The 12,090-nt window shown below is 54.8% G+C and overlaps 1 protein-coding gene across 2 annotated transcripts in view; it reads left to right on the plus strand.

The window, feature by feature from the left end:
• Nucleotides 1–6,836: 6,836 nt before the first annotated feature.
• The window catches only part of SENP3 (SUMO specific peptidase 3), a 36,331-nt gene continuing 31,077 nt past the window's right edge, over nucleotides 6,837–12,090 (plus strand). The window contains exons 1-2 of one of the 2 annotated variants that reach the window (XM_040347070.1): nucleotides 6,837–7,039; nucleotides 11,117–11,537. In XM_040347070.1, coding sequence (XP_040203004.1) covers nucleotides 11,126–11,537 — 412 coding nt within the window. In that variant the 5' untranslated portion in view covers nucleotides 6,837–7,039; nucleotides 11,117–11,125. The remainder of the gene's footprint in view (nucleotides 7,040–11,116; nucleotides 11,538–12,090) is intronic. The other variant, XM_040347069.1, reaches the window with a different exon arrangement.

The raw sequence follows: 12,090 nt of genomic DNA on the forward strand, positions 1-12,090 counted from the left end.
CATGTCCGCTGAAACTGGTCCGTCGGACCAGTTTCAGCAGACATGTTCGGTCGTGTGTAGGGCCGACCGGACAATTTTCCGGCCGACCGGACAGGTTTCCAGCGGACAAATGTTTCTTAGCATGCTAAGAAACATGTCCGCTGGAAGCCTGTCCGATGGTCAGTACGACTCATCGGACATGTCAGCTGGCCCGAGAACCCGCGCATCGCGTCAAAGTGATTCGATGCATGCGTGGAAGCATTGAACTTCCGGGTTCGCGCACGTCGCCGTCACGTCGCCGCGTCGTCACCGCGTATTCTGTCCGCGCGGAATTTGGTCTGATGGTGTCTACAGCCAGCCGATGAAAACGGTCCGGCGGACGAGTGTGTACGAGGCCTGAGGTGGGATATGTAGGAAGAGCGATGAGCACAGTCACAGAGACCAATGGAGTAAAAATAATCTTAGGAGGAGGGGGTCAACCATATTAAAGGCAGCTGAAAGGTCCAGAAGTAGGAGTACAGAATAGTGCCCATTGGTTTTTGCTGTTAGTAAGTCATTTGTGAGTTTTAGCAGAGCAGTTTCTGTGAATTGTTGAGGGCGAAATCCAGACTGAAGGGGATCGAGAAGGTTATTTTTAATGAGGTGGTCACTTGAAGGTAGTTGGTTGTAGACCAGGCATTCAAGGAGATTGTTAACGTTTGTAGGGACCAAATAAATATTTCCTTTGTCCCTGGTGACCCCAGAGCTTTCCTACATCAGATCCCAGTGTCTCCAGTGACCCTGAGCTCCTACATCAGACCCCAGTGTTTCCAGTGACCCCAGAGCTCCTACATCTGACCCCAGAGCCTCCAGTTTTTCCTGTGTCTCTGGTGACCCCAGAGATTTCGTGCCTAACCCCAGTGTCTCCCACGATCCCATTAACAAAAGTGTCTCCAGTGACCCCAAAACTCCTATGTCAGACACCAGTGTCTCCAGTGACCCCAGAGCTCCTACATCTGACCCCAGTGCCTCCAGTGACCGAAGAGTTCCTACGTCAGACCCCAATGTTTCCAGTAACTCCAGAGCTCCTACATCTGACCCAAGTGCCTCCAGTGCTCCCAGAGTTTCTACGTCAGACCCCAGTGTTTCCAGTGACTTCAGAGCTCCTACATCTGACCCCAGTGCCTCCAGTGACCGAAGAGTTCCGACGTCAGACCCCAGTGTCTCCAGTGACCCCAGAGCTCCGACATCAGACCCCAGAGCCTCCAGTTTTTCCTGTGTCTCTGGTGACCCCAGAGCTTTCGTGCCTAACCCCAGTGTCTCCCACGATCCCATTGACAAAACTGTCTCCAGTGACCCCAGAGCTCCCAGAGTTTCTACGTCAGACCCCAGTGTTTCCAGTGACTTCATAGCTCCTACATCTAACCCCAGTGCCTCCAGTGACCGAAGAGTTCCCATGTCAGACCCCAGAGCTCCTACATCTGACCCCAGTGCCTCCAGTGACCGAAGAGTTCCCATGTCAGACCCCAGAGCTCCTACATCTGACCCCAGTGCCTCCAGTGACCGAAGAGTTCCCATGTCAGACCCCAGAGCTCCTACATCTGACCCCAGTGCCTCCAGTGACCGAAGAGTTCCCATGTCAGACCCCAATGTTTCCAGTAACTCCAGAGCTCCTACATCGGACCCAAGTGCCTCCACTGCTCCCAGAGTTTTGACGTCAGACCCCAGTGTTTCCAGTGACTTCAGAGCTCCTACATCTGACCCCAGTGCCTCCAGTGACCGAAGAGTTTCTATGTCAGACCCCAGTGTCTCCAGTGACCCCAGAGCTCCTACATCAGACCCCAGTGTTTCCAGTGACCCCAGAGCTCCTACATTTGACCCCAGAGCCTCCAGTTTTTCCTGTGTCTCTGGTGACCCCAGAACTTTCGTGCCTAACCCCAGTGTCTCCCACGATCCCATTGACAAAACTGTCTCCAGTGACCCCAGAGCTCCCAGAGTTTCTATGTCAGACCCCAGTGTTCCCAGTGACTTCATAGCTCCTACATCTAACCCCAGTGCCTCCAGTGACCAAAGAGTTCCCATGTCAGACCCCAGTGTTTCCAGTGACTTCAGAGCTCCTACATCTGACCCAAGTGCCTCCAGTGCTCCCATAGTTTCTACGTCAGACCCCAGTATTTCCAGAGCTCCTACATCTGACCCCAGTGCTTCCAGTGACCGAAGAGTTCCCATGTCAGACCCCAGTGTTTCCAGTGACCCCAGAGCTCCTACATCTGACCCCAGAGCCTCCAGTTTTTCCTGTGTCTCTGGTGACCCCAGAGCTTTCGTGCCTGACCCCAGTGTCTCCCACGATCCCATTGACAAAAGTGTCTTCAGTGACCCCAGAGTTCCTACGTCAGACGCCAGTGTCTCAAGTGACCCCAGAGCTCCCAGAGTTTCTATGTCAGACCCCAGTGTTTCCAGTGACTTCAGAGCTCCTACATCTGACCCCAGTGCCTCCAGTGACCGAAGAGTTCCTACGTCAGACCCCAGTGTCTCCAGTGACCCCAGAGCTCCTACATCTGACCCAAGTGCCTCCAGTGCTCCCATAGTTTCTACGTCATATCCCAGTGTTTCCAGAGCGCCTACATCTGACCCCAGTGCCTCCAGTGACCGAAGAGTTCCTACGTCAGACCCCAGTGTCTCCAGTGACTTCAGAGCTCCTACATCTGACCCAAGTGCCTCCAGTGCTCCCAGAGTTTCTACGTCAGACCCCAGTGTTTCCAGTGACCCCAGAGCTCCTACATCTGACCCCAGTGCCTCCAGTGCTCCCAGAGTTTTGACGTCAGACCCCAGTGTTTCCAGTGACTTCAGAGCTCCTACATCTGACCCCAGTGTTTCCAGTGACTTCAGAGCTTCTACATCTGACCCCAGTGCCTCCAGTAACCCAAGATTTTTTACGTCAGACCCCAGTGTCTCCAGTGACCCCAGAGCTCCTACATCTGACCCCAGTGCCCGAAGAGTTCCCACGTCAGACCCCAGTGTTTCCAGTGACTTCAGAGCTCCTACATCTGACCCAAGTGCCTCCAGTGCTCTCAGAGTTTCTACGTCAAACCCCAGTGTTTCCAGAGCTCCTACATCTGACTCCAGTGCCTCTGGTATTTCCTGTGTTTCTGGTGACCCCAGAGCTTTAGTGCCTAACCCCAGTGTCTCCCACGATCCCATTGACAAATGTGTCTCCAGTGACCCCAGAGTTCCAACGTCAGACCCCTGTGTCACCCCCTGTGACCTTAATTCATCCCATGTCACCCCTGTGGCCCCAATTCATCCCATGTCACCCCTATGACCCTCCAAGGCTATTACATTACATCATCTTATATACACAGTGCCTCCAGAGTTCTTAAGTCAGACCCCAGTGTCTCCAGTTACCCCAAATCTACATCTGACCCCTATGCTTCCAGCAATTGCATTGACAAAAGTGCATCCAGTGACCCAAGAGTTCCTACGTCAGACCCCAGTGTCTCCAGTGACCCCAGAGCTCCTGTGTCCACTCCAGTGCCTCAGTGACCCACAAGCTCCTGTGTCCACCACAGTGCCACCAGTGACTCTAGAGCTCCTGTACCTGAACCCAGGGCCTCTAGCGACCCTGTGACTCCAGGCCCCCAATGACCCAGTGGCTCCAGTGACCACAGCACCTTCAGTGGCCCCAAAGCTGCTGTGACTGACCCCAGGGCCTCCAGTGAAAACAGTGCCTCAAGAGCTCCTGAAACCAGAGCATCCACTGATCCCTGTGACTCCAGTAACCACGTGACTCCAGGGACCCCAGGTCTCAAATGACCCAGTGCCTCTAGTGTCCCTGTGACTCCAGGGACCCCATCGACTCCTGTGACCTCAGAGCTCCTATACCCGAAACTCAGGGCCTACAGTGACCCCAGAACTCCTGTGACTGTCCCCAGGGCTTCCAGTGACCTCAGTGCTCCTGTACCTGACCCCGGTGCCTCCAGTGATCCATGTGACTATGGTGACCCCTGTGATAACAGTTCTCCTGTGCCTGACCCCAGTGACTCCAGTGTCCCCTATGACTTGAGTACCTCCAGTGACCCATTACTCAAATGCACATTCTGCATCCTGTATCACCCCTGTGACTCCCATCCATCCCGTGTCACCCCTTTAACCCTCATACATCCCGTGTCTCCCCTGTGACTCCCATACATCCCGTGTCACCCCTGTGACTCCCATACATCCCGTGTCACCCCTGTGACTCCCATACATCCCGTGTCTCCCCTGTGACTCCCATACATCGCGTGTCTCCCCTGTGACTCCCATACATCCCGTGTCACCACTGTGACTCTCATACATCCCGTGTCACCCCTGTGACTCCCATACATCCAGTGTCACCCCTGTGACTCCCATACATCCCGTGTCACCCCTGTGACTCCCATCCATCCCATGTCACCCCTTTGACTCTCATACATCCCATCTCTCCCCTGTGACTCCCATACATCCCGTGTCACCCCTGTGACTCCCATACATCCCGTGTCACCCCTGTGACTCCCATACATCCAGTGTCACCCCTGTGACTTCCATTCATCCGTGTCCCCCCCAATTCTTCCTGCATTACCTCTTTGAACCCAATTCATCCTCTGTCACCCCTGTGGCTCCCATCCATCCCGTGTTACCCCTGAGATTCCCATAGATCCTGTGTCACCCCTGTGACTCCCACACATCCTTTGTCAACCCTGTGACTCCCATACATCGCGTGTCACCCCTGTGATTCCCATACATCCCGTGTCACCCCTGTGACTCCCATAGATCCTGTGTCACCTCTGTGACTCCCATAGATCCTGTGTCACCCCTGTGACCCCCATAGATCCTGTGTCACCCCTATGACTCCCATACATCCTTTGTCACCCCTGTGACTCCCATACATCGCGTGTCATCCGTGACTCCCATAGATCCTGTGTCACCCCTATGACTCCAATTCATCCTGTCACCCCCTGTGGCCCCAATGCATCCCATGCCACCCCTGTGGCCCCAATTCATCCCATGACACCCCTGTGGCCCCAATTCATCCCATGTCACCCATGTGGCCCCAATTCATCATGTTGTCAATGTTACTAATAGCGAAAAAAGGTCCAGGATTATATCGCAGTGTCTCTGGTTACTACGGTGACAGAACATGGACACCATTTTGTGTTTTTGGAATTACCATGGCAACATCGGCCTTGTAAGGTGTTCTGTGGCGGGTAAAAACGGGAATGGTTGTCGACGTTATTAAAAGGGAAACAGCAAAAAGCCAGGATTTTATCCCAGTGACTCCGGTTACCATGGTGACAGAACATGGGTGCCATTTTGTACTCCTGGAATTACCATGGCGACAGCGGCCTAGTAAGGTATTTTGTGGAGGATAAAAATTGGACTTGTCATCCATGTTACTAATAGCGAAAAGTCACAGGCCCAGGATTATATCACAGTGTCTCTGGTTACCATGGAGACAGAACATGGACGTCATTTTGCACTCTGGGAATTACTGTGGCGGCAGCGGCCTTTTATGGTGTTCTGTGGCGGGTAAAAACGTGAATGGTTGTCGGCGTTATTAATAGGGAAAGGTCACAAGGCCAGGATTTTATCTCTGGTTACCAAGGTGACAGAACATGGACACCTTTTTGTGTTTTTGGAATTACCATGGCGACAGCGGCCTAGTAATGTATTCTGTGGCGGATAAAAATTGTATTTGTGGTCGATGTTACTAATGGCGAAAGGTCACAGGGCCAGGATTATATTGCAGTGTCTATGGTTACCATGGTAACAGAACATGGACGCCATTTTTCACTCTTGAAATTACTGTAGCGGCAGCGGCCTTTTATGGTGTTCTGTGGCGGGTAAAAACGGGAATGGTTGTCAACGTTATTTATAGGGAAAGGTCACAAGGCCAGGATTTTATCCCAGTGTCTCCGGTTACCATGGTGACAGAACATGGACGCCTTTTTGTGTTTTTGCAGTTACCATGGCGACAGCGGCCTACTATTGTATTCTGTGGCGAATAAAAATGGCATTTGTGGTCGATGTTACTAATAGCGAAAGGTCACAGGTCCAGGATTATAGCGCAGTGTCTCTGGTTACCATGGTGACAGAACATGGATGCCTTTTTGTGTTTTTGCAGTTACCATGGCGACAGCGGCCTACTATTGTATTCTGTGGCGGATAAAAATTGTATTTGTGGTCGATGTTACTAATAGCGAAAGGTCACAGGTCCAGGATTATATCGCAGTGTCTCTGGTTACCATGGTGACAGAACATGGGCGCCATTTTGTACTCCTGGGATTACCATGGTAAGCCTTGTAAGGGATTGTGGCGAAGGTGATTGCTTTATTGTGTAATAAACGCCGGAGGACATGTATGTGAGAAGAAAATGGCGGCCTGCTTGGCGCACTGGTTTGTATTTAGCGCCTGACGCTCTCGGGGAGGGAGAGAGGAAAGGTTATAAATGGTGGAAATGGGGGGCACTTGGTGGTTGTGGTTCAGCCTGGAGCACAGCACTGCCGTGTGAAGGGGGTTCAGTTGAGAATGGAGCCGGGTTCAGGTGGAGCACCTGGAGGACAGAGAACAATGAGCACGTGCTGCCAGGTTTCTGGGTGTACCAAGATGGCGGCCGCGCCTTCACCTACACAGGCCTCTGACCCTCTCCGGAGCATCCCCCCCGCCTCGCGCAGCTAACATACATCGCGGTAAGGGTCCGCTCCCGCAATGGCGGACCGCAAATACCGGAAAATGTTGGCTTTCGGCCGCCTCGAACCGAGCGGAGGGTGTCGGCGGGTGTACAAAGATGGCCGCCGTCCTCCGGAGTACCAAGATGGCGGGGGAGGAGCGCTTCCTGAAGACTCGGCTGAGCGGAGGCGCGGGAGGAGGCGTTACCATAGTGACCCGCTCCGTCGGCCTGTCAGAGCCCTGACGTCATTTCCCCGCGACGCCCGCCACCGACGACACCAGAGAGAGGAGAGCGCCGAGACCCGGAGAGACGGGAGAGGGATGAGAGGAGGAGCCGCCGGTCTGACAGTACCGAGAGCCTGTGCGGGAGAGTCCGAGATACCCCCTCCCCCACCGTGTGTGTGCACCGCCTTACCCCCCCCCCCACTTACTATATATCCTGTGTACCCCTCCCCCACCCTGTGTGTGTACCCCCCTCTGTACTGCACCCCCTCCTCCATTGTGTACCCCTCTACTACATACTGAGCACCCCTCACCCACATGTGTGCACCACCACTATATATATATATATATATATATAGAGCACCCCCCCACATGTGTGCACCACCACTATATATATATAGAGCACCCCCCCACATGTGTGCACCCCCCACTACATATATGTACTGAGCACCCCTCCCCCACATGTGTGCACCACCACTATATATATATAGAGCACCCCCCCACATGTGTGCACCACCACTATATATATATAGGGCACCCCCCCACATGTGTGCACCACCACTATATATATATAGGGCACCCCCCCACATGTGTGCACCACCACTATATATATATGAGCACCCCCCACATGTGTGCACCACCACTATATATATATATGAGCACCCCCCACATGTGTGCACCCCCCCACTACATATACACACATTGTGCACCCCCACTATATATATATTATATACACACACACGCTGTGCACCCCCCACTACATATATGTACTGAGCACCTCTCCCCCATGTGTGCACCCCATTATATATATACTGTGCACCCCTCCCCATGTGTGCACCCCCCTACATATATATAGTGCACCCCCCCCCCCACATGTGTGCACCCCCCACTACATATATACAGTGCACCCTTCCCCCACATGTGTGCACCCCCCACTACATATATACAGTGCACCCTTCCCCCACATGTGTGCACCCCCACTACATATATATACTGCGCACCCCTCCATACATACTGTGCACCCCCACTACATATATATATATATATACACATACTGAGCACCCCTCCATACATACTGTGCACCCCCACTACATATATATATATATATATACACATACTGAGCACCCCTCCATACATACTGTGCACCCCTCCCCCCATGTGTATGCACTATACATGTATATTACACCCCCCATGTGACATCCCATGCACCCCCCTATTCCTCCCCCACTGCACAAATGTGTACTACCCCTCCCCATATGATATCCTGTGTACCCCTCTATACTGTACCCCATTCCCAATGTCTGTGTGCACTCCACCATATATTCTCTGTACCCCCAAATATACACCTCCCCCCCATGTGATATCCTCTGCACCCCAATATACATGTGTATTATCCCCCCCACGTGTGAAATCCTGTGCAACACTCCCCATCACCACCCCACTACAAATAGAGCTCCCCCTCCACCCCCAATATTCATACTGCTCCCCTGCATTACTACCTGCAGTACTCTGCACCTCCCTAGTATAGGATGCCTGACCATCCCCCGCACTCCAAAATATCCATCTATACATGCACCCAATATACTGTTCATATAACCCCCCCCCCTCCCAGATTGTACACAACCCCCCCCCCCCCCATTATTATTCATGTGTCTGTCTGTACTCCCCCGATGTTCCTCTGGGTCCGACACATAAAGATTGGTGAAATGGGGGGAGGGGTGTATATCTCCCGATGTATGGAGTATAGATGGGGGGGGGAGTGTATATCCCAATGTATGGAGTGTAGATGGGGGGGAGGGGTGTATATCCCGATGTATGGAGTGTAGATGGGGGGGTGTATATCTCCCGATACTAAACTTCCCCCAGTGGGGACGGGAAAGTGTCGGGAAATCTTTCCCCCCAGTGGGGACGGGAAAGTGCCAGGAAATCTTCCCCTTAGTGGGGACGGGAAAGTGCCAGGAAATCTTCCCCCCAGTGGGGACGGGAAAGTGCCAGGAAATCTTCCCCCCAGTGGGGACGGGAAAGTGCCAGGAAATCTTCCCCCCAGTGGGGACGGGAAAGTGCCAGGAAATCTTCCCCCCAGTGGGGACGGGAAAGTGCCAGGAAATCTTCCCCCCAGTGGGGACGGGAAAGTGCCAGGAAATCTTCCCCCCAGTGGGGACGGGAAAGTGTCGGGAAATCCTCCCCCCAGTGGGGACGGGAAAGTGTCGGGAAATCTTTCCCCCCAGTGGGGACGGGAAAGTGTCGGGAAATCTTCCCCCAGTGGGGACGGGAAAGTGCCAGGAAATCTTCCCCCCAGTGGGGACAGGAAGGTGCCGGGAAATCTTCCCCCCAGTGGGGACAGGAAGGTGCCAGGAAATCTTCCCCCCAGTGGGGACGGGAAGGTGCCGGGAAATCTTCCCCTTAGTGGGGACGGGAAGGTGCCGGGAAATCTTCCCCTTAGTGGGGACGGGAAGGTGCCGGGAAATCTTCCCCTTAGTGGGGACGGGAAGGTGCCGGGAAATCTTCCCCTTAGTGGGGACGGGAAGGTGCCGGGAAATCTTCCCCCCAGTGGGGACGGGAAGGTGCCGGGAAATCTTCCCCCCAGTGGGGACAGGAAGGTGCCAGGAAATCTTCCCCCCAGTGGGGACGGGAAGGTGCCGGGAAATCTTCCCCTTAGTGGGGACGGGAAGGTGCCGGGAAATCTTCCCCTTAGTGGGGACGGGAAGGTGCCGGGAAATCTTCCCCTTAGTGGGGACGGGAAGGTGCCGGGAAATCTTCCCCTTAGTGGGGACGGGAAGGTGCCGGGAAATCTTCCCCCCAGTGGGGACGGGAAGGTACCGGGAAATCTTCCCCCCAGTGGGGACGGGAAGGTGCCGGGAAATCTTCCCCCAGTGGGGACGGAAAGGTGCCGGGAAATCTTCCCCCCAGTGGGGACGGGAAGGTGCCGGGAAATCTTCCCCCCAGTGGGGACGGGAAGGTGCCGGGAAATCCTCCCCCCAGTGGAGACGGGAAGGTGCCGGGAAATCTTCCCCCCAGTGGGGACGGGAAGGTGCCGGGAAATCTTCCCCCCAGTGGGGACGGGAAGGTGCCGGGAAATCTTCCCCCCAGTGGGGACGGGAAGGTGCCGGGAAATCTTCCCCCCAGTGGGGACGGGAAGGTGCCGGGAAATCTTCCCCCCAGTGGGGACGGGAAAGTGCCGGGAAATCTTCCCCCCAGTGGGGACGGGAAAGTGCCGGGAAATCTTCCCCCCAGTGGGGACGGGAAAGTGCCGGGAAATCTTCCCCCCAGTGGGGACGGGAAAGTGCCGGGAAATCTTCCCCCCAGTGGGGACGGGAAGGTGCCGGGAAATCTTCCCCCAGTGGGGACGGGAAGGTGTCGGGAAATCTTCCCTTCCCCAGCCCTCCACTCCCCCTTTCCCCGGCCCTCCACTCCACTCCCCCCTTCCCCGGCCCTCCACTCCACTCCACTCCCCCTTCCCTCCACTCCACTCCCCCTTCCCTCCACTCCACTCCCCCTTCCCTCCACTCCACTCCCCCTTTCCCTCCACTCCACTCCCCCTTCCCTCCACTCCCCCTTTCCCCGGCCCTCCACTCCACTCCCCCGGCCCTCCACTCCACTCCCCCTTTCCCCGGCCCTCCACTCCACTCCCCCTTCCCTCCACTCCCCCTTCCCTCCACTCCCCCTTCCCTCCACTCCACTCCCCCTTCCCTCCACTCCACTCCCCCTTTCCCTCCACTCCACTCCCCCTTTCCCTCCACTCCACTCCCCCTTTCCCTCCACTCCACTCCCCTTGCCCTCCACTCCACTCCCCCGGCCCTCCACTCCCCCTTCCCTGGCCCCCCCGCCGCTAGGTTTCCTGCGGCATTCGCTTCATAGGCAACATGCTGGTGCTGTGTTGAGGAACATTACAAGCAGTGTACTGGTGCTGTGGGGACATATGAACATTACTAGCAGTGTACTGGTGCTGTGGGGACATATGAACATTACTAGCAGTGTACTGGTGCTGTGGGGACATATGAACATTACAAGCAGCGTGCGTGGGGGAATGTGACACTGAGGGTCTAATATAACTTTATGATCATCTTCATTGTTTACTTCAAAGTCATAATCTCTTTATTAGTGCAGGAATTTTGGTGAATGAAAGTCGTCTCTTACCACAAGATACGGCCACCATTGCTTCCCCAGGCTCAGATTTGTCCCCCCCCCCTCATATGTTGTGTGTTGGATGTTTGTATCGGTAATTATAATGTCTTGTTTGTATCATTTACAGATCGCCACGATGAGGCACACCCCCGTCCAGCGCCATCTGCCCCCCTTCTCTAGCCACCTGGTGCCCCCGGGCAAACATAGCGAGCTCTTCCAGCTCAAGGAGAACAACGGCTGGGAGGAGGATGAAGAGGAGGAGCCGCCTCAGTTCCGCAAAGCATGCCGGCAGCCGCCCAGACAACGGAGGGGGCGGAGGGTGCGGCTGCGCGTTTTACGCTCCCTGTACCTCCGCCTCTACAACCGGACAGTTGCACTGCCCTTCTCCTGGAAACTTTGGGGTGTGGGGGGAAGACGGAAGCGGGCAGGGAGCCGAAGAAGAGAAGGAGGAGGGGGGAATGTGGGGGTGGAACTGGGGAAGGCACAACACAGATTTGCAAGGGAGGAAGAGTCGCTGGCCAATCATATAGCGGAGGCAGAGGAGACAGGTAAGTGGTGTTATCGCCCTGATATTTTGGTGCACACTTCCCAGAATCCCCCCCCTTCACCTCGGAGCATTCCCCCCCCCTTTTCACCTCGGAGCATTCCCCCCCCCTTTTCACCTCAGAGCATTCTCCCCTCCCCCCCTTTCACCTCAGAGCATTTCTTCACCTCAGAGCATTTCTCCCCCTCTTCACCTCAGAGCATTTCTCCCCCTCTTCACCTCAGAGCATTTCTCCCCCTCTTCACCTCAGAGCATTTCTCCCCCTCTTCACCTCAGAGCATTTCTCCCCCTCTTCACCTCAGAGCATTTCTCCCCCTCTTCACCTCAGAGCATTTCTCCCCCTCTTCACCTCAGAGCATTTCTCCCCCTCTTCACCTCAGAGCATTTCTCCCCCTCTTCACCTCAGAGCATTTCTCCCCCTCTTCACCTCAGAGCATTTCTCCCCCTCTTCACCTCAGAGCATTCCTCCCCCTCTTCACCTCAGAGCATTCCTCCCCCTCTTCACCTCAGAGCATTCCTCCCCCTCTTCACCTCGAAGAATTCTCTTCCCCCTTCTC

The sequence above is a fragment of the Rana temporaria genome, chromosome 3 (genome assembly GCF_905171775.1).
Source record: "Rana temporaria chromosome 3, aRanTem1.1, whole genome shotgun sequence".
Classification (NCBI taxonomy): domain Eukaryota; kingdom Metazoa; phylum Chordata; class Amphibia; order Anura; family Ranidae; genus Rana; species Rana temporaria.